The 21,895-nt window shown below is 45.2% G+C and overlaps 1 protein-coding gene across 3 annotated transcripts; it reads right to left on the bottom strand.

The window, feature by feature from the left end:
• Positions 1–6,442: 6,442 nt before the first annotated feature.
• GSK3A (glycogen synthase kinase 3 alpha) lies at positions 6,443–21,368 on the bottom strand. Of its 3 annotated transcripts, XR_014463819.1 has the most exons (12): positions 20,976–21,357; positions 18,697–18,884; positions 13,141–13,224; positions 12,314–12,424; positions 12,092–12,222; positions 11,852–11,958; positions 11,654–11,751; positions 11,050–11,145; positions 10,778–10,964; positions 10,556–10,624; positions 9,801–9,934; positions 6,443–6,588 (listed from the first exon to the last, which is right to left on the bottom strand). XR_014463819.1 is itself a non-coding variant. In XM_083162209.1 (11 exons), the coding sequence occupies exons 1-10, from the start codon at positions 21,112–21,114 to the stop codon at positions 10,601–10,603; spliced, it is 1,161 nt and encodes a 386-aa protein (XP_083018335.1). In that variant the 5' UTR covers positions 21,115–21,368; the 3' UTR covers positions 6,443–9,934; positions 10,556–10,600. The 3 variants fall into 3 exon arrangements, 2 of the variants coding, with proteins under 2 accessions (XP_083018335.1, XP_083018334.1); XM_083162209.1 differs by having other exon boundaries at positions 6,443–9,934; positions 10,782–10,964; positions 20,976–21,368; XM_083162208.1 differs by having other exon boundaries at positions 6,443–9,934; positions 20,976–21,356.
• Between the last annotated feature and the right edge of the window lie 527 nt (positions 21,369–21,895).

The raw sequence follows: 21,895 nt of genomic DNA, 5'->3' as shown, positions 1-21,895 counted from the left end.
AGACCAACCAGAGATGGACTTGATGACCTCCTAATTCAAAATAAATTAGAACAGGTTATGTCACAGAATCAGGAATCCATCAGCAGTTGTGATAGGTGTAAGGTTAGTAACCTAAAAATTTCGACTGATGAACAGATTTTCACCATTTACTATACGATCACAGGTCCTTTATCTGAGATACAAATGGAGTCCTCCTCATCTAGCCCTTTAATAGGATTAAGTGAGTAATAGGATTACGCTGCTAATCCCCTACTGTATTGTCCTATGTATTGTATTGCTGCTGAGAACAATAGGATAGCCATGGTAAGCCAATACCTAAGGAAGCTAGTTGAGAGGGGCTCCATCTGTATATGAAAAATTTACAAGAGGATTATATGTTGGGATATTTGACGATACAACGCGAGAGATCTTGTGGCCTGAGCTAAGGCCCATTTCTGGTACGGAGCATAGAGCTAACAATTGTCATTTGTTGAAAATATAAATATACTGCTCAAAAAAATAAAGGGAACACTTACATAACCCATCCTAGATCTGAATGAATGAAATATTCTTATTAAATACTTTGCTGAATGTGCTGACAACAAAATCACCCAAAAATGATCAACGGAAATCAAATTTATTAACCCATGGAGGTTTGGATTTGGAGTCACACTCAAAATTAAAGTGGAAAAACACACTACAGGCTGATCCAACTTTGAGGTAATGTCCTTAAAACAAGTCAGGAGCATGCTCCTGATGAAGGAGCATGCTCCTGATGAAGGACGAATGGTCCGAAATGCATTGAGCAGCTGTACCCGTGGCTGGAGAAAATACAGCATCTTCCATCGTTTGATCCACCTCCAACCTTGTCTGGCGTTTTGACGTTAAGGAACCGGCACCTTTCGGCAGCACGACCACAGGAGTGGTTGGTGAGATCTATCCCCTTTGTCTATCACCGGCTGGTGATTTTATATGCTTTTACCCTTGTACCATTGTGAGTGTGATGAATGAATAAATTTGTTCCCCCCTGTACAAGAGGTGTCTGCACTATTTTCCTTTCTTTACCAGATCCATCAAGAAAGGGAAACGATTACTATTGGGTTCAAGCCCCATTAATGTGTTGTTCCTAGAACATCGTTATAAACATAATAGGAACCATTTGGGACTTTACCATATCAATAGTGTAAGTGTGATCTTACCGATTTGCTCCACTGTATTTAGCGCTTAAGACATTTGATGTTTTTGTACTGTATATCTTGTTGAAGTCTGGTGTTTACTTCATTATCATCTGTCTAAGCTGCTTTATTTGCGCAACTGTACAGAATACCCTCCAATTTTCCACTGTTCTCTGGCAAATGCCAAACGTCCTGCACGGTGTTGGGACTCTTTATTCAATAATTTCGATATGATTACTTCATTAAAACATAGTTTTTTTGGCTTCTTATTCTAAAAAATTGGGAGCATTCATCATTTCTTGGTCATTTGATACATTGTCATTGACCATCAATCAAAAAAGTCACATACAACATTTAGAAAAAAACATCAACAAACATTTGAAGACATGCTAGGCTTCTAGCTGGTCCTTATGTGTAACCATCTAATTCATGACCCTTCACAATAATCAGGTTATAAGTTTTCTATATTTTCTTTTTTATTTGTCGTTTTTTATTAGAATTTTTAAATTTTGTAATCAAATTGCCTCAGCAAAATAGCAACAGTTCGCTCAGCTCAATTGTTTTAGAAATATCAAGCTCCATAAAACATGCCATTATTGAACACATCAGACAGTGTGAAAATTGGATATCCCGTCGGTACTTATGTATTAGCAGGGCACCCATTACGTAGTGGTGTACTGAGAATACCAGTACACCACTATGCTGTTTTTTTTACGTATTTGGAGCTGTGCTAATACATAATGTTTCATATCCCCACTATCCACGTGGAGTCAACTTTATAAAGTGTGGCGAGCGCAGCGAGCCACCAAGCCCGAAGTGTGGCGAGCGCAGCGAAGGGACGTGGATACGCGTCTGCTTGCCATACTTTATAAAATTAACTCCACGCCCACGTGGATAGTGGGGATATGATTGTGTTAGTGGGTGGTGTGTGTAATATATTTACCATTAACGATGCCTCCGGCACTCGGATGCCAGCAATTAGCGTAGTGCCGCTGGGGGAGCAGGGAAAGCATGCTCCCCCAGTGGCAGTAGACTGAATTACGTACTGCCGTTGGGGAGCGTCTCCCCCTCCGAACCCCGTCGGCATCTTCCCCCCCTCCGGCTGCTGAAGCCCCGCCGCCATCTCCCCCTATTAGAAGGGCGCCCGGCAATGGCTGCGCTGACAATGTAGCCTAAGCTACGTTGTCAACGTAGCATACCAGGGGCGTCTTGCTAATACATAAGTACCCCCCAAGTCTTATCCAACCATTTATTATTTGGACAGATCTCTAATGGTTGGTGACTATTTTGTTTGATAGGGCGGCACACTTTGTTTAGACCGCACGTTTTCTTAACTTTTTTTTTTGTATTTTGTTGATTACAAATCCATAGGTTTACAAACATGCGCCTCTGGACTCCAAACAGTTTATGTTTTCCAGGTCTCCTCAAGGAACCTCAAATGAAATATTTAGCACCACCTGCAATTTTTGTAAAATGCATCAGTGAGTAATAACTACACGTGTGCATCTGTTGGGTGACCAGTTCAGGATCGTGAGGAAAGACATAACAAAATCCCCAATCATCTGAAGCAAAAGACACCAAACCAGACCTTTATTTAAATATAGCATTTATTTTTTTTGAAGAATTGGGTGAAATTTAATAGGATGAGAGATTCAGAAAGTGAGAGAGATTTTGGTAAGAAGTGTTCAGCTTTTTTTTTTTTTTTTAGAGGCAATCATTTACACTGCAAAACCAGTTTGATTTTGCAGTGTAAAGGATTGCCGCTTTAAAAAAAAAAAAAACTGGCGATTTCTTACCAAAATCTCGCTTTGATTCTCTTGTCCTATTACATTTCACCTTTGGAGTGCCATATGCAGATATGCATTAATAGATAATACACATACACAGCATATTCCTCCATACAGTCTCTACAGTTGGCCAATGAAGGCCGCCTGTCCTCTACCCTGACCACCGCTTCCCATGCTTGAGTTCAAGATTTGGCCCATGCCACACCCCTTCATTTGAACATGCTACCTCGCTCCATTAAACTCTCCCCAACCTTGCAAAGTTTCCAACAGGTGCTGAAAACCCACCTATTGATCAAAGTGTACCCTTCCACTACATAACCTAGTCCTGAAGCTCGAAAATCAGGGTATATTGTGCTCTACCTGATGTATGTGCTTGGTGCTGCTAGTCCTAGGGGTTGTCCAGAACCCCTTTGGTAATGATTTTAAACAGGATGATGGATAGCGCACTCTGTGCTTGTTTGCAGTGTTGGTCAGTTTAAGGGTAGGGTGGGGGAAAGGGGAGGGGGGGATTGGGGTGGTTGACAGGGTTATCTGGGTATTTAAATGATGGTCAGAGAGAGGTTTATGGTAAAATACATGAATTTATTATGTGGAAATAATAATACGATATGTAGGGCTTGTGCTCCAAAGGAGATAATGGTGACACTGTCAATTAATGAGTTCAATGGGTGTCTGGGAATCACCCCACTGTTCCTATTAGGAGCCCTTTGGGGGAATAGGGATGCCAACAGGTTCCCTTCTACCATATGTCCTAAAAGGACCTATGTCTCCTCATAGGGGTGCAGTATGGGTGCGGGTGGTGTGCTGCCTCTGAGTGTTACGGAGGTAACAATTGTTGATGGCGTAAGTCTGTGCTGGTCAGGAGCCCCGTGGGAATCAGGACACCAACAGGTACCTAGTCCTGAGGCTGCTTCTCCAACCTCACGCCTTAACCATCTTCTGCATTGCTTACATGCTGCCATTAAGCCACCTCCCACTTGCTTGCACCTCACATCATGTACTTGTAATCCCTTCCCACTAGATTGTTAGCTCCTCAGTGCAGTGCCCTCTTCACTCTTGTTGTCAAAACACTTCTCACTTTCTTCTCACACTACTTACATTTAAGCTGTATTATGTATTGAATTGTGGTGTTAACTGTACTAATTTTTGTATTTTCTGTATTGCCCAGTACTGTTTTATGGTATGCCCTTTATACAGCACTGCGAAACACGTGTTGCACTTGATAATTAATATATAATATCATGGTGGATAATCTATATTGCAGTGAATGAGACCTTGATGACCATCAACTTCCCTAACTAAACATCCTCACTCAAAATTTAGTGAGAACGGACGCTCTGGAGGTTTTGTTTAGTTTGCACAGACCTCACAAGAAGGAATTTTCTACAGCACCTGAGAAAACATAGTCTGTGTCTGTTAAGACCTTGGCCTCGTAAGCCCTTCTATACCATTCAGGTACTCTCTGGTAAAAATGCCTTGTTCCATCCAGGAAATAACCTCTTTATACCATTTAAAAAGCGGGAGTACTCTGGAGACTGGGAATTACATTTAGAACTCACATATTCATTCTTTTGTCCATCACCTGCAGAAGACAGCTTGTAAAACTATTTTCATTCCCCAATGTTCTAGAATACATAAAAACCTATCACTACCAGCTGATAAAAGGTTACTGTTACTGCTGTTACTGTTTGTGGCCAAACAGAGGAGACCCTCACTCAAGATGAATATTAATCATTAGGGAGACATTACCGCCATAAGTGCTAGCTCTATGGGTGCGGCTGCCTCCTCGGCACTCTAGTCACAGCATGTATAAAACGTATGAAGTGGATGAAGACAGATTGTTTCATCCAACTTGCATTGTTGGCCAAGAATCCCTGATCTTTGTTCAGCAATTAAAAACATCCCTTCCTTTCTGCACTCGTGGACCGTTATCTGCAGGACAATTCGGACCCTTTCCAAAAGGAGGACAGTGAAAAGAATCCCACTTTTCCTCCAATTATAACCGTACTGATTTGGATACTGGTTAAAAAGGGATAACCCGTGCAAGAACTCAACCAGAAACACTTTAGTTCAGCCAAGTGCTCTACAAACCACAGGTCACTTGCCCAACAGCACTTCTGGATCAGCCAGTGTCCTAGCACAAGTACTAGGTTACACAAGCTGTGGGGAGCAATACATATACAGGGCACAATCTAGTCATGGGACTCCTGTATGATAAGCTAGAACTTCCACGTCCGTCCCCAATATAGTGTTTCCAGACTTTAAATACTGAATAGGTTATGCCATCCAGCACGACTACCAGAAACCCCTGGTGTAATGGTAAAGCTCCATTCAGGAGCAGGGCTAGTCTGTCAGTGCATCGGATACCTCTAGAACCCAGCAGATACCACAAGCCCAGGAAAACCATGGCTAGAACGTATACAGACCAGTTCTATCTCTGGCTTCCAGTTGCACATTCATGTTCTTATGTCTGTCTAGTAGGGTGTTTTTATTATTCCTTCACGCTCTATAGGAGACTCTGCTGTAACTCAGGGCAACACAAAACAAGATGGAGGGTGGGGTTCAGTGCATGGGTTCCTTGGGCCACTTCAAAGCATCACAATGTAATACTTATTTAAAGCACCTGGTTATGCATGGAACATTGTTTTCACACTCGTGTGACTCAGTAGCTGCTCTCACTTGCCCAACACCATCTTTTATTGGTATACGGTCGATGGGTTAACCATAAGATGGTCGACAGTCATTAGGTAGACACTTTGAGCCGACATGTGCTGACAGGTGGTATTTCACGTCCTACCATCCACTAGGGCACGGTGGGAGAATAAAAGAGTGTGTCGAGCGCAGCGAGGCACCGTGTCCAAAGCACGGCAAGCGCAGCGAGCCATGCGAAGGGACGCAGTGCACTTAAAACTTTGTCCATGTCGACTTGTGTCAACATTTGGGTCAAAGATCAATAAAAAAAAACATGTCGACCTTCCAGTATGTCGACCAACATTTGGTTAATCCAATGATCCCATTCCCTCTCACTTGCCTACAACTTGTTATTTCTCACTAGACTGTTGCCATGGGGTGGTTTGGGCTAGCACAGAGGTGTCCCCATGCCCCAGACTTGAACACTTCGAGTGTTCGGTACTTACCTGGACATGGTGGGTAAACCTGTAACCTTGGACAAGATAATAGGCAGTAGAGGGGAGGGGGGGGGACCTCCAACCACCCTGTTTAATGGCAAAATTAATTCTAATAATCAATGTTTGAATAGGGCAAATGCATTCTTTCTGTTTGCAGGACTACAAAAAGCCTGTATTAAGGGGCATACCCACAGGTCGATTTTAACCCCATTTTTATGTGATCCGACTAGATCGCTCCGCATGTCTAGTCCCCACTCATTGCCATCGCCAGCAGAGATAGACCATGCATGGAAGCCTTTGAAAGCAGTGATAAATACAATTTACAATCAACACCCCCCCCCCCCCCCCCACAAAGAAATGGTCGCACACAATGTTTTCTTCATGCCAATAATTTATTGAAGATTGCTGTACATTTCCAGAAACCACAGCAGCCCAGAGACAAGAGACCCGGGGCTTCTATCAAACTACATCCTGGCTTTTGTTTTGCTTCTACAACAATACAGTATTCACGTCTTGATTCTAAAACAGGAATAAAATAGGGGAAATGAAAATAAAATAAAGTGGTGGGTAGAGGAGAGGGGGGGGGGGGAGGGTCAGGAAGACTGGGAAGGGAGAAATCAAGGTGGACTCAACATCATTTAAGAAATAAAATAAAAAAATAAAACAAAATAAACATATTTACAAAGAAATCAATTGCTACATATTCTCAGGTACAAGAATCTGTAGTACGAGGAAAATATATATATTTACAAGAAAATAAAGGCAGGGTGTATATATAGATCTATATATACCAAATTTGACCCACAGAGGTTGAAAAAACAAAAACCTGAAGAATGGGAGAATGAGTGATATACGCGGTTTCGCTGCCAGAAGGACAAGCGGCCAAATTAGAAGAAAATCCTGATTTAACGAGCAACTGCCGCAAAGCCTAACGATCCTCACTGCTCCAATCACACGGTGAGATTGGCTGCAACAGAGTCACCTGCTTTAAAGCAGGAACTCTTCTACGGGGATTATGCAGAGGCGACTGCTTTGTAGGATTAATGAGCGCTGCACCCCCCCCGGCATACCAGAACATTGCAAATTCCAGAAGGCATGAAAAGGAGGCGGTGCCTCTGCCCAGGTTATGTCACTAGGAGAGAGTAAAACGAATGGGTGAAAAACACTTTATCCCATATGCTAGAAGGTTGTTAGGGTTATGCAGGGCGAAACAAAAGGACAAGTCGGAGGAATAAATGGAAGGAACCAGAACAGTGGCCTGTCCAACATTCCATAAACCTAAAGTGACCATTGTGTGACTTGGTTTATTTCGTGCACACCTGGATAGCGGGCTGCAGACACTACCAGCGTAGTAGCCCATGTCCGCTATTCAGCAGCTGTTTGGTAACAGTCTGTTTATACAAAGACCACTTCCCATAGGGAACAAGGAGCACCGGTTTAGGCCACCTTAACATGGATGTTTAAAAAAAAAAAAAAGTATAAAGTGATACCAAAAAAAGAAAAAAAAAAAAAGGGGTGGGGGGGGTGGTTTGAAGAGATGCGATTCCCAGATACTACATATTAAAAAGTTGGACAGTCCACAATACAAAGAAAACTTCCACTGATGCGGTCCATGGATAAACCCTTAGCAGACTGCAAATTTAAGACACGTCCTGGAGTCTTAAGGTGTGTACACACGGCAGGATATGCCGTGAGGCGAGTCCCGACACGATCAGATCGCATCGGGACTCTCATCGCACGGCATGCCAGAGGGGCACAATTTACACTATATAGTGCTGCCTGCCCTCTATCTGGCTGCCGATATGCGCTCACACGGGAGCGCGCATCGGGCTCGCAAGCCCTAAAAAAGCATGAGATTTGCATGCGATTTGGCTTCCGATGCTCCCTATATCAGGAACATCGGAAGCCAAATCTTACCGTGTATACACACTATTACAGGTATGCTTCCCCCACCCCACTAAAACCAAAACAGACGGACATCTCGCATTATCAACGCATATCTACAGAAGAACCTAAAACATTTCACAGATAAAAAAAAAAAAAAAAAAAGAACATAAAAACCCCCATTAAAATCCCAAACTAGAGCTCTTAATCCGGAACCTCCAATTCATCTCATTGGGAGTTAAATCTATAATTTTTTTTTAAACTTTACTAAAATGCTCCCTTGAGTGCAGTGATACAATAGTACCTATACCACCACTGAGATGGCACGTAGATGCACGGGCGCATGTGGCTGACACTTATGGTCTAACGCCACAAGCTCAATGCCTCCTAACTGGCAGAACTAGTTATGGATTCCTTCTTAGTATTTGTAGCATTTATATACGGTCAAAGATATAAAAAAAACAAAAAAAAAAAACAGGTAAGATATAGTTTAGGATTAAAACCAGTAAAAAATAAAAAAAATACAGAAGCCAGGCAAGGAACAGGGAAAGTGCCTTCAATGGAGTACTTGTCTAGCACACTGCTAGGAGATTAACCCTCAAAACAATGGAGTCTGTTTAACTAGACGTTCTAATACATAGATCGGCTACATTACCACCATTTAAGACTATTAGAGTTCCATCGCGTCCCGGTGCGGTCGGCAGTTGTGGTGACCGCTCTAAACTCTAGTGAATAAAAACCTTAACGTACATCTGATCTAACTACAGAGTACAAAAGAAAGATGCTATAGTGGCGTGAATACAGCAGAGTTCCGGCTGTGCTAGAACTACACGTTCCAGCATGCCCTGCCAGCTTCTACATTGTTAAAAAGGATTTCAGCAAAGATTGTCAACTGAAAGTCAAAAAAAGACGACTGAACCAACTGGCAGAGAGGACACTGGGATTTCCCTGGCTTGCACCAGAGTACCCAGAAGCCTATGACAGTTTTCAGCTACACAGAGCAGGAAATTCCTTACAGACACCAAGCCACGATGATCTTATGCTGTAGACCAATACACTGAAAGCGCTAGACTAGTGTTTTCCCAGCACAAGCTGCTGACCTCTTCATTAAAGATCCGCCTATAGAAGTCTGCAGTGTAAGTGCAGCGTTCTAAAGTCCTGCGGTGCAGTGACAGGTGCTTGCCACACTACAGTCAGTCAGTGTTACACAACAAAAAGTAACAGAGGTTGTCTGTTGTATAAGCAGTCAGTACTTTTAACCCTTAAGACACCACCCCCAGAATGGAGCAGCAGGGTCAGTGTAACTGGCACATTGGGAGGGATCACCGACATACAAAAGGACATGCAATGCCTACACAGCTACATTACAGGACTCCATTATCGCATACCTTCGCAACAAGGGACTTAAGGGATCGTTAAGAAGCGCTGTTCAATTTCATAATGACATGGGAAGAATTTTAGACACCGGGTGGTGGGAAATAGACAATCGTGTGTGCTTTGCCCAGGACAAACACTTAAACATGATCTCAAAACATTTTAGGGTATAACTGGATTGTCCCAACCCCCCCCCCCCCCCCCAATGGAGGCGACTCCCTAATCAGACATCCAAATGAGGCAGATGTTCCACTGATGTTCTACCAGGCAGCTCTCTACAGTGATAAAGGCGTTGGCTTCTCTGCGGTTAGAGGGAATCCATCATTTGAAGAGACAGAATTTGTTGGGTAGGGGCAATTTAAACCCTTCTGCGGATGACCGTATTGGGAACGATCATCAAAAGTCAGTGAATGGAGCTGAAGATGGGAAAATAAAAGACATATGCCCATGAACCAAGCTCATCTCACACACACCCCAAGTGCCAGATGCCAGCTGGGAAAAAAAAAACGGAGAAGAGCCCGGATGAAACGGGGCACAGGTCCTCAGGAGGTGCTGAGATCTGCTCCATCGCTGGATTTAAGTCTGTCTGATCCAGGTCGCACCTCACCTGTTGAAAGACCACAAATATAAAACAAACATCAAAATATGGTTTTTAAAAGCTACATGATATACTGCATTTCAGTAGTCCTTTAGCCAAAATGTGCCATCTTTAATACCAGGCAAGTCCGTTTAGGGACATCGGCGAATCGATTTAGACAAGTCCACGCCACATGTAGCAAGTTACTTTTCAGAGGGCACCAAGAAGAGCCAAGCTTTCTGCTGCGATATATAAGACCTCACTAGATCCCACAGTGTACCCTCAGGCTTAAGCTATAAAAGGTCCATACACAATGGGCGATTTTGAATTGAAAGCAGCCAAGTTTTATTATTTGAGCGGCTTTCAGCTGCAGTGTATGGCCGGACAATGACCGCAGATATTCCTGCATCATAGCTGTCTGCCGCCGCTCATCTGCTGGTGTAACCAGGTTAGTGGGGTGGGCGGCTTTCCACATCGTCCTACTATGGACCGTCCACCCAATCGAAAATCGCATGGACGCTTTAAAAAAAAAAAAAAAAAATATCCGGTGTGTATGCACTGAGCAGTTTTCTGCATAAATCGCTGCCTTTACTGTACACTGGAAGTTAAAAGCTTTTTCCCACACTCTCCCCTAGGCACCCAGACACCTACCGTGCAAATGAGACTGCTGCAAATGGTTAGGTATGAGGACGGTGTTCAGTGACGGCTGAATGGAGAGTTCTGCAAGTGATGAAGAAAGTTTATTGCGGACACACTTAAGATAGAGGAATCTAGCACACACACACACACACACACACACACACACACACACACACACAGCACTTGTAAGGTAGAGGAATCTAGCACAACACTAGTTTCGCACCAAACTCTCACCTACAGAACTGAAATTGAAGATGGGAGGTAATTCCCTTCCACTCGGGAGACGTGTGGTGGGGTCACGGAGCTCGTCAAAGAAGGAGTGTGCACAGGCTTGTAGGGGGGAGAGGCGAGTGTCTGGGGTGTACTCCAAAAGTCGGCTGCACAATGTAATGGCTTCGGGAGAAGTACGGGGTTTAAAGACCTGGATCGCAGGAGGAATGGACACAGTGAGGCTACATCAGTTTTAAAAGCTGTATCATGACGTGAACCAACCTTTTGTCACCTACCTTTGACCAGGGGTGTGCTTTGATTTGTGGGAATTTGAACTCTGTATAATTCGGGTTCATCTCTCGGATTTGTTCCCTTGTGGGAGTTCCTAAAACCTGTAGAGACCAAGTCCATGAGATTCGCAGCCCAAATCCGTGTTACCCTACCCGTTCAGTCCAAGTAATCCATTTGGCATTCTACATAAATGCCTCAGAGGTGTTGGTTGAGCAAGACCTGTTACACCTACAACCCTGGATAAGCAACTTGTCCAAGACCCAGTTTGGGCGCACATTTAGGGGAGCGTTTTATCAGCCTAGATGGGATAAGTGCACGGTGCCAGATCATGGAGATCGGCACACCAGATCAGACCCAACTAATCAAACACTCAGACTGTGCTAGTTGATCAGGACACATAATGCTCCTAATCAAACCATTCTATACTGCTTTCAGACAAATAGTTTCCATAACTAGGATTTCATTCTTAAAACCGTCAAACCTAACGTATACAACTATCAATGGATGCTGAAATACTCCGTGGAAACATTATAAACCTTTTACAAAAGTCTATTTCTGTTCCCATTCTCTAACGCCATCAGGTGCTCATGGGTAAAAAAAATAAAGTACCTTAATTATCTCCACCAACTGGTCCACTCCGCTGTCCCCAGGAAATATGGGCTGGCCCAAAAGTAGTTCTGCAAGGACGCAGCCTGCTGACCAAATGTCTAAATCGGGGAAAAACAAGAAAATGGAAAGGGGTCAATGGCAGCTAAAACAAACTCCCCATGGACACAGGTACTCCCAGAGATAGTTACGCTGACGTACCGATGTTCGCAGTGTAATCCGTAGCTCCAAATATCAGCTCCGGGGCTCTATAATAGCGGGAACAGATGTAGGACACATTCGGCTCCCCACGTACCAGTTGTTTCGCACTGTGGAATAAAATCAGCCATTTTGTTTGGATTCAAAGCCGCACAGCTCATTTTAAAGAAATATACGTCAACTTGTACAGTACACAGGAGGAGATCTGGAAATGACAGGACCTCCAACGCAGCGAGGACGTACCTGCCAAAGTCACATAGTTTAAGGACCGCTGTGTCTGGATCAACCAGTAGGTTCTGTGGTTTGATATCCCTGTGGCAGACGCCTTGAGAATGAATATAAGCGAGACTTCGGAATAGCTGATACATGTACACCTGGAAAAGGATAAACCACCAGTTCAACCATCTGACACCACCGCCCGATCCCCCCCCAGCGATCAGGAGACCATTCGCAGACTCTTCTCACCTTCACATAGATGGACGGCAGTGTGGATTTGGCTTTTGCAAAGTGCCGAGCAACACGATAGACTGTTTCCGGGACAAAATCCAGCACCAAGTTCAGGTAGACTTCATCCTTCTGAAGATAGAAAAAAATAAATAATAATAATAATTTATTGACGCTGAATAGGAGGCGTAATACAGGACAGAAGAAATACAACACCAAAGGCTATTAACTAAGCCTTGAAGACAGATATAACAGCCAATCAGCTCCTTGTTACAAAAGCAGATCGGCTGGTCAAGACTTAGCGCATCTGCCTCCAAGTATCCTCAAAGCAAGAAAAAAAAAAAAAAAAAAAAAAAAAAAAAAAGGTAGGGTTGTATAGGAATGAAGCAGCAACATCCTAAAGCCCCATACACACGGGGTGGTTTTGTCTAGCCTACATGCTGAACATGTGGGCTAGGGAAAATTGCCTTTGAACTTCACTGAAGCTAGATCACCCATACACACGGGGTGGTTTTGTCTAGCCTACATGCTGAACATGTGGGCTAGGGAAAATTGCCTTTGAACTTCACTGAAGCTAGATCACCCATACACACGTGTGTATGGGCAATCTGTGCCAACTCACTTTCTTGATTCACATGTATGCGATCTGGACTACATGTGGTCAAGATCTGAGCAAGTGATCACCAACGCTACGGGGTATACACAAAAAACTGTCAATGCTCAACCTCTAAGCGATCTAGACAATTGGCTTAAAAAGAGGCTAAAATCGCCCCTGTGTGTATGCCCCCTAGCTGACCGCACACAAGTTAATATACATGAAGGCACAGAGGTGCACAGGACAGTCTGACCTTCTCTCCGCTGGAGTAGAAGAAATATCGTAGACGCACAATGTTACAATGATCCAGTCTACGCATGATCTGAAGTTCACGATTCTGGAATCAAAAAGGGAAAAAAAAAAATTAGTACTCAAAAATACAAGAACCACCAAACAAACCACAAGCTCTCGCTTGATCAACCATATTTATTTGAAAAAAATAAAAAAAAATGGTACTTGTTTCCTAGCAGGGTGCCCAGTACGCATTTAGCGTAGTGGGCTATTCACCGTAGTGAAATCGCGACGCATGCCGAGTTATAGTAGCATGTGATGCGATGTCCATATAAAGTGCAAATTAACAATAAAATATCGAATGCGATCGCAGTGCCCCAAATGCAAGATTTCATTGTACAAGCACCCATGCCACGATAGGTGATGGGTGCTTACAATGAGATGTGGTGTGTGCATAGTATGAGATGTGATGGGTGCTTACAATTGTAAGCACCTGCACCTATGCCATTGTTTAACGTCAACCCCAGTATCAACGCCACCCGAAGCGTGGCGAGCGGCGGAACGCGTCCTCCAACCTTTTCATACCCCCACTATCCACGTCGGCGCGGAGTTGATTTTAGTGTGGCGAGCCCCGCGAAATACATGTCAAGTAATCAGCTTCCGCTCGCCAAGCTTCGGGCTCGGTGGCTCGCCACACTATATCAAATAAACTCCACACCGACGTGGATAGTGGGGGTATGAAAATGTTGGAGGATGCGTTTTGCCGCCGCTCACCACGCTTCGGGGTGGCGTGGATAGTGCTGGTGTTTTAGGAACACATTCATACAGCTGACACAGTAATGACGACATGTGTTAACTAATAACTAATTTACTTAAATAGGAGCGGGAAAAAGGCATTGCATGCTACTACTATAGGTGATGTGATTTCACTACGTTTGCGTACGTAATAAATCTGGGCGCCCTGCTAGGAAACAATTACCCAAAAACCTGTATCCTGTTTGTGGCCTTAAATGGAGTCCTTAATGGTTGGGGTGGAATTCAAATCAGCGGAGGTATATTTGCCACGGGCTAATTGATCCCCCAGGGCTATTCAATTAACCCAGACATCCGACAGTAGCACGGCACAAATAAAGGATTTTTTTCCCACGTGTGAACAGATGTAGGTTAATAGGTGCCACAACCTATAAGTGAGTGTACAGTTCACAGATTATACATCAACTAACATGTTACGTAGAGGAGTGAAAAAATAAAAAAGGGTCAATAATTGAATTGCCCCAAACTATAAAGCCCAGAGTATACCCCGTTTTCACCCCTGTTAACTTAATGGGCCTAAATGATTTCTCCACCCCCCCCCCCCCCCCCCTCTTAACTGAAATAGTTCATTATAGCAACCAAAATTTTTGATTTTATTTTTTTTTCACACCGCTTGTGCAGCACGATACAGGGACTAGTAGGTGTTTCAGTCCCTTAAGGATCAACCTCCTAACCCTATAACCCATTTTAAAACCTTTACCTGTTTTCCCTACCCACAACGGCATTAAATTAGGCCAAATTAAAACATAGGTTCATAGTGCAAGAGTAAGACGCACGCAACCAGTGTGACCCTCAGACCTGCTGAATGCAATAAACTAACAGTCAGTGTAGAAGCAACCAATAAGCATCTGCACTCAAACATCCTAAAGAAACTGGACTACGGGTTAGGGCCTAATTTCAGACGTGATCGCAGGACAAATGTGTTCACAAGATGGGCAAAACCATGCTGCACTGCAGGTGGGGCAGATGTAACATGTGCAGAGAGTTAGATTTGGGCGAGTTATTTTGTTTCTGCGCAGGGTAAATACTGGCTGCTTTATTCTTACACTGCAATTTAGATTTCAGTTTGAACACACCCCACCCAACCCTAACTCTCTCTACACCTGTAAAGGTGCGTACACACGGGGGAGATATATTGCTCAGTGTCTCCTTTTCATCAGCGACCATAGATGGTCACTGATGAAAGGGAACCTCTGCCGGCGGTGCCGCAGAGGTAATCAGCTGGTCACAGGAGCAAGCTCTTGCGGCCAGCGATTAGAACGGGGCTGAAAACCGGAGCGCGCACCCGGTGATTTATCGCCGGGGCACACTCCCATCACTGGCAATATGGTCGCCAGCGACCATATTCCCAGCGATATCAGCCCCTATCGCAGCCGTGTGTACACGGCTTTATATAAGCACTTCTATGTACAAGAGAACCAGGACACAATGGCTAATTAGCCATTTCTTACACTTTGATCAATGAACGCTTAATATTCTGTCTGCAACTATACTCCATTCATAGATATTCACTCCAAACTGATCAGCGCAGGCAGATCAATTTTGAAAAAAAAAAAAAAGAAGGGGAGGTCTCATTGGTAGGCGTGTACAGTAGTGACCAATAAAAGCCTGCGATACTTATAAAAAAAGTCATTAGAAATACCAAACCAGTATTCAAAATTAGCTAAATCTAGAATTGTCCAAATTGACCACAGCCAAAATTTGCACCCTGAGGGGAACCATGAACCGGCCAGCGTGGACAACAGCCAAGCATCATTTTCAAAGAGCTTCCTACACTTGGCCACACTGTCCTACTATTCCATATATAGAAGACCCTAGCCACTTCAGGGGGTTGGACTGAAACAATCTTGGCCGTGACCATAAGCTGCCCACATTTGCAAACACCCAGGCTAAAAATCCTATCCCATATAAAAATCATCTATCTATAAGGCATATTCACTCTAAGGTCCAGCCTCTCACTGTATGTAGGGGTGTGCTGGCACTAGGGACCTCATCTCCACTTTGCATGCAGGACCGGAGCAGAAAGCATGGGGAGGCTGAACCTAGGAAAGACCCTTGATGCTGAACGTAGCGACTTGCTCCACATGTACGTACCAAAGAAAAAGCTTATAAGATTCCTTATAGGTCATAATACATTTCTGCCATACTATACAAAATGATTGTAGCTCTCTTATGCTGGAGACGTGGTCCCCTTTCTGGAATGAAATTGGTCTGCCTCTTTGTAGGCATCATTGTTCTCCAGTGGGCACCTACCCAGAGCTATTCAATTATTGCTCCATTAGATATACAAGAAATGGGGTGGCGAGCAGACATGCGAAAACTTTGCCTTAATTGGACCTTTAGGTGGACCCAGACAATTAAAAACATTAATTAAAAATCGGCACCCAACGGAGCAATTCAGTGTTCTTCACAGAACAATTGAATTCCACACTCACAGCAGCCACCTTCAGTGGCACATGTTACGGAATATATTGCTGGCATCTTCCAGGGCTCCCCTCCCAAAAAAACGGGAATTGTGACCTGCTTGCGTGTTCCTCCAGGACGCTCAAAACATCTTCTAATGGCCCTTCTGAGCAATAATTTTTTTTAAAAAGTCTATTGTGTATGCTCAATGTCTTTATCGATGCATCGGAGGAATGCAAAAGAAGGCCATGACCAGCCACAAAGAAAACCATCCCTAACACACACACACACAGATGGAGATGGTAGCTTGCATGTTACACAAGGGGGGGGGGGGGGGGAAATAACACAGTGAACACAATCCTTGGGCACGGTTTGAGAACTAGTTGAATGCTCGTCAAAATGACAGCTAATGCTGGCCACACATCAGACCGACTTTCCTCCAACCATCCAACTAGTTTGTTGGATGGACTAAAAACCTGGTACTGGATTGGAGCAAATTTAATTTGTGATTAAGTCATTTGTTTCCCAAATTGGAAAATGGACAACTGTCACTCAGACAATGTACTGTAGTTGGACCTATTTGATTTAAACAGTTTCACTGAACGTTTTTGTCCATTCTCCTGAGTTTGTGAGCAAATTGCTTAAATTACATTTGCCCCCAAACAGTACCAGACTTTCAGATTGACTGCAAGTGTCCAGGAGTAGACAGAACCACACCCCACCTCCGGTAGAGCAGGGGGGGGGGGGGGGGGGGAGGGGGGAATAATAGGACATTGACACTCATGAGAAAGCGTGTTTGAATGTGGAAGTGTAAAAATTAGGGAACCATCCTAAAAAAGGTCAGTCAACTAGAGAAATACAATGGGACATAGGTGGTTTACTGGGTGCCGGATCGGGGTCCCGACAGGCATTCACCAGACGTCGGGATCCCAACTGTCAAAACACAGACAGCCAGGTTCCCGACGGCCACCTGCTATTTTCCCTCGTGGGGGTCAACGACCCCCATAGAGGGAGAATAGAATAGGTGACTTACCAGGGATTACTGAAAGTGTGGTCCTGAAGGAACCATCATTTCATAGAAGTAAATATTTATAATATAGGGTCCTCCCTCGTTTTCTGGGTGCAAGGCATGGTCTAAAACATATGGATCTCCTCACAAGACCCTTAAAATGCACCTAGATCGCTTAATCCAGGCATGTCCCAACTGTGGCCCTCCAGCTTTTGCGAAACTACACATCCCAGCATGCCTTGCCATAGTTTTAGCATTACCTAACAGCAAAACTGTGGCAAGGCATGATGGGAGTTGTAGTTTCACAACTGCTAGAGGGCCATAGTTTGGACATGCCTGGAATCGCTGAAAATTACCTGGATCCAAAGACCCGACAATCCAGCCCAGGAAATGCTACAAGTTGGACAAGGATAAGACTTGTATTCAGGGTCAATGTAAACGGGGTCATCCAACCCGGGAGCAGTTTACAGCAATGGGAACATTCATACCTCCCAACCGTGGAGTCCTGCAGCCAGTATGGGGGATATGGTGCACACTGTCTCAGCTGTTGTCTGCCCTGTTACGCGGACAGCAGTGGCACCGTATGCCGTGCGCATGAGAGCAGTGTCCCATCACAGATCAGACAGAGGCTGCCCAGCAGCAGCCTTACATAATATCCCAGGTCGCCACTGCAGTGTAAGTCCCAGATCTGATCTGGATTGGAACACTGTTCCAAATACCGGATCAGGATTTTGTGTGTACAAGAAGTAGAAGATGGCCCATCACTCTTCCTATAACAATGCCTGCATGAGACCAGTGTCAGAGAAGCACACACACAAGCCAGCGTGGACCATGCCTATATAGTAATGCTCAGGTTCTCACGCGGCTTGCTGGCACATAGTAAGGAGATTGCATTGTGACTTCAGCATAAAGGATCATTGTTTTGCATTGAACAATTGCTCTTGCTTTTACCAAAACAACCGGTTAGGTCACTAATCTAAAGAACATGAACGTCCGAAGAGACGGGATGTTGCCTGTGCGCTGGAACAGATTTAACCAAATACTAAACTTTCCCCATTAATGGCAGCACTGCACTTCCACCAGCCACCATAGTATAAGTGCCCAACAAAAGGTGATGCCGTATATAACACAGCAGGTACTGTGCCCGGGGAAAGAAGAGCTGCTGCAGTATATTCCTGCACTGAAGCATTCTGCAGCAAAAACTGGATGACTGGCTTCTAAGATGAAGTACAACCAATGCAGAACTGTACTTACTGGCATCATTACCGTATAAACTAAAAGGCAATGACAGACGCTTATTTGAAAATAAAGGTTACCCAAAACTATCCCTCCCCCTCCACCCCAATATCTTACCTTAAATCTCTTGTCCTGCAGGACTTTCTTTATGGCGACCATCTCTCCACAGTCCACGAGTCGCGCCTGGTATACAACACCAAAGGACCCATTGCCAATTACTTTAATGTCTGTGTATGACACTTCCTGGGGACGGTCAGGCCCCTGTCCAGGTGTGGCCACTACAGTGGTTACTTTACCATTGTCTCCTAGGAACAGGGAATAAGGATGCATTAGCTGGAAATACACATAACACGCACCCAATATTAAGGGAAGGCAGTTACTATATTTGTTAACTATAAATCTTAAGAACAGTTTAGTATTAACCGGTACAAGAATTATTTAAAAAGAGCATTTCAGTATGGCCTGTTACATTGGGCTAGTCAAGCCGTAAATGGGAAAATTACATTTTTTTTAACTGCAGAACCAAAAACAGAGCTGTCGTTTCCTACCAAGTAACGCCAGGTCAGACCCGTTTACAGACATCACAGGCAAAAGGTGTATTATTTGGAGCAGATTTTGAAGTCTCCAATCACACAAAAACGCGGGTATGGGTAAAATCCGGAATCGGATAAGACACAGGAATGACGGACTGGACATCAAACTCTGCATTCCGGAGCTTGTAGTATCCGGTCTGGGGGTGTCCTGTCCGGGGGTGCTCCATCTGATGGGGCTGCTCTCGCACCTGTCACCTGGGAGAGGAGAGGGGGGAGAATACAGCCTCACCGCATGGTCCGGGGGTGTAATAAAAACTGGAACGGTCCAGACCACACAGGGAGGCTGTAATCTCCCCTTCCCCATGTCCCTGGTGTGAGCAATCACAGGCATCCCCCCCGGACAAGACACCCCCCGCATGGGACACCCCTCGGACCAGACACTATAAGCTCCGGAATGCAGAGTTTGATGTCTGGTCCGGCGTTCCGGTGTCTTATCCGGGTCCGGTTTTTACTTAGTCCCCAAAAACGCTGAGCATGCATTATACAATTATCCAGGCATCAGCCGATTGGCCAGATAACTCGACACAATCTGCATACAGACAAGTGATTTTATGCTGGGCATACACTACTGCGATTTTTCGCAACAGTGAATGCCCGGCCGATGACTCGCTGGGAAGCTTCCAGCTGCAGGGTTGCATGAAATCCATCACATGCAGTACTTTAACTTGTGATTGATCACGTGACCTGTGTCCTATGCCCGGGACCCCACCGGGAGGGAGGTGCGACCTGCATGCCGGTCCAACCTTCGACTCAGGTCCGATGCGCGCGGGTCATGCATCGCTCCTGAGGGGACATCACATTGACCTGTTTTGATCCATCGGGAATGGGTGAAACCGGCACAAATCTAGTTAGTGAATATTAAGTCTCATATGTCTACTAAGAAAGTTGTGGAGTCAGAAGACGCAGTGACCAGCGCCACTGCCATCATGTCCTGAATTTAACCACTGTACAAATGCGCCACTTAACGTTTTTTTTATTTTAAGAGACTAGTTTAAAGATTACCGGTAACCATTAGATAACGACCCTTGTAAAACCCCTAACACTGCAGTGCAAACCAGCGACTGAAATCCCATCTAATCCCCGCATACTGTAGGCTGGGCATTGAATGCAAGTTGCATTTTATTACGAAGGTTATACATACCTATTGGTAGTATCAGAGGGCGTATTAAACAAGGGATACCGGCTTATGACAAACTAACCTCACCATAAGAACGGGAAGGGGGCTGGGGAAACTGGATGCGGCCCTAAGGCCAACAAGGTGTAAACTGGCCTGCAAGATACAGAAATCTATTGCATGACATTATACTCAGCAGCGGGCCTAGTGCCCCTGCCTCAGTCCTGTTACTGTGTATAAGGCTGGGGCTAAGGAAGAGAGCGCAGAGATAGAAATATTGTAATGTACAGTATTCTACACACAGGGCGAGTTCCCCATACACACAATAGCCGGAATATGGATTATTTTATTTTTAAGCACATGATATAGCGGCGCCTTGGTTCAATGTACCAAGGATTTTGGATAGGATATAATATAATACATTTATATATCTAATCACACACACTAATTATATACAGAATATACATACATATACACACACACACACACACACACACACACACACAGTATCACCCCCTACTCATTATGATGGCCATAGTGCGGAAGTCTGGGGTAAGTCGGTGGTACCAGCCCCAGTCATGAGTGGTAGTTCTTCCTCCCTTCCCCCGGGTAACCCCCAACACCGTCGGTTGCAGGTCGTCAGACCCCCCGCCCGCCATGATCCCAACCCCCCGACCCCAGGTACTCACTTCCCAGCTTGATGGCGCTGAAGCCCACGGGCACAGAGGGACCGCTCCCCGCAGCCCCCCCGGTCACGGGCCCCTTCGCAGCCCCAGCCTGACCCTGGTCACCGAACGAATCGGGCCGGGCCCGGTTGGCGCCGCTCATGCTGAGGAGCGAAGCGTACAGGCGCTGAATGGTGCCGGGCTCAGCGGCTCCCTCCCCGCGGCCGCCACACACACTCCGTCCCCGGGGCTGCTCCAGGCCGCGCCGCGCGGCTCTCTGGGAAAGCGAGTCCGTCCCCTGCCCCGGAGCCGCCTCCGCCAATCACAGGCCGTCCAGCGCCGGACTACAACATCCGTCAAGCACCACGGCGGCAACGACGACAAGGTAGGGTGGGTGGGGGCGGAGGAGGGAAGGCGAGGCTGCGGCGCTGGGTACGCTGGGAACTTGAGTGCGCAAGATGCGGGGAGAGACTACAACTCCCACAGGCGCCACGCAAGCCGGAAGCAGGTGCCGCAATGCACGACGGGTAATTTGTGGTAAAGCAGAGCCGGAATTGGAAAAGGATAGACTACAAGTCCCAGTACGCAGCGGGGTAGGGGGAACAAGCTGGTGCAGCAAACTTCCTCTTTGCAACAATGAAAGCGGAAGTGAAGCAGACACTGACCTCAGCCGCCATGTGTAGTAAGGGCGTTGCTATGGAAACCAGTGCTTCTGTGGGCGGAAGTGCCGAAAGAGGTTTTGTTTTTTAAACAAAAATAAATAAATAAAAACACAGTCAGACAGAAGCATACCTCCCAACGTGACCCTCTCCAGAAGAGACACAATGTTCTGTTCCTGGACTGCCCTCTTAATTGAAAAGAAAAGTGTTTTAACGATACTTGTTTCCTAGCACGGCGCCCATTGCATTGCATACCATAAGCCATACGATGGTATGCGATGCAAT

This window comes from Crinia signifera, chromosome 19 (genome assembly GCF_055691185.1).
Source record: "Crinia signifera chromosome 19, ASM5569118v1, whole genome shotgun sequence".
Lineage (NCBI taxonomy): Eukaryota > Metazoa > Chordata > Amphibia > Anura > Myobatrachidae > Crinia > Crinia signifera.
The sequence above is the reverse complement of the archived record's forward strand: the minus strand, read 5'-3'. Positions and strand labels throughout refer to the sequence as shown.

What these genes read in the sequence shown, in the direction of transcription:
- GSK3A (XM_083162208.1), bottom strand. Translation starts at nt 21,114, where the DNA reads ATGAGCGGCGCCAACCGGGCCCGGCCCGATTCGTTCGGTGACCAGGGT. An exon ending in CAGCGCCATCAAGCTGGGAA is followed by an intron (nt 18,885 to 20,975) that starts GTGAGTACCTGG and finishes CCCTGTTCCTAG; the next exon opens with GAGACAATGGTAAAGTAACC. An exon ending in TGCCGTCCATCTATGTGAAG is followed by an intron (nt 12,223 to 12,313) that starts GTGAGAAGAGTC and finishes ATCCTTTTCCAG; the next exon opens with GTGTACATGTATCAGCTATT.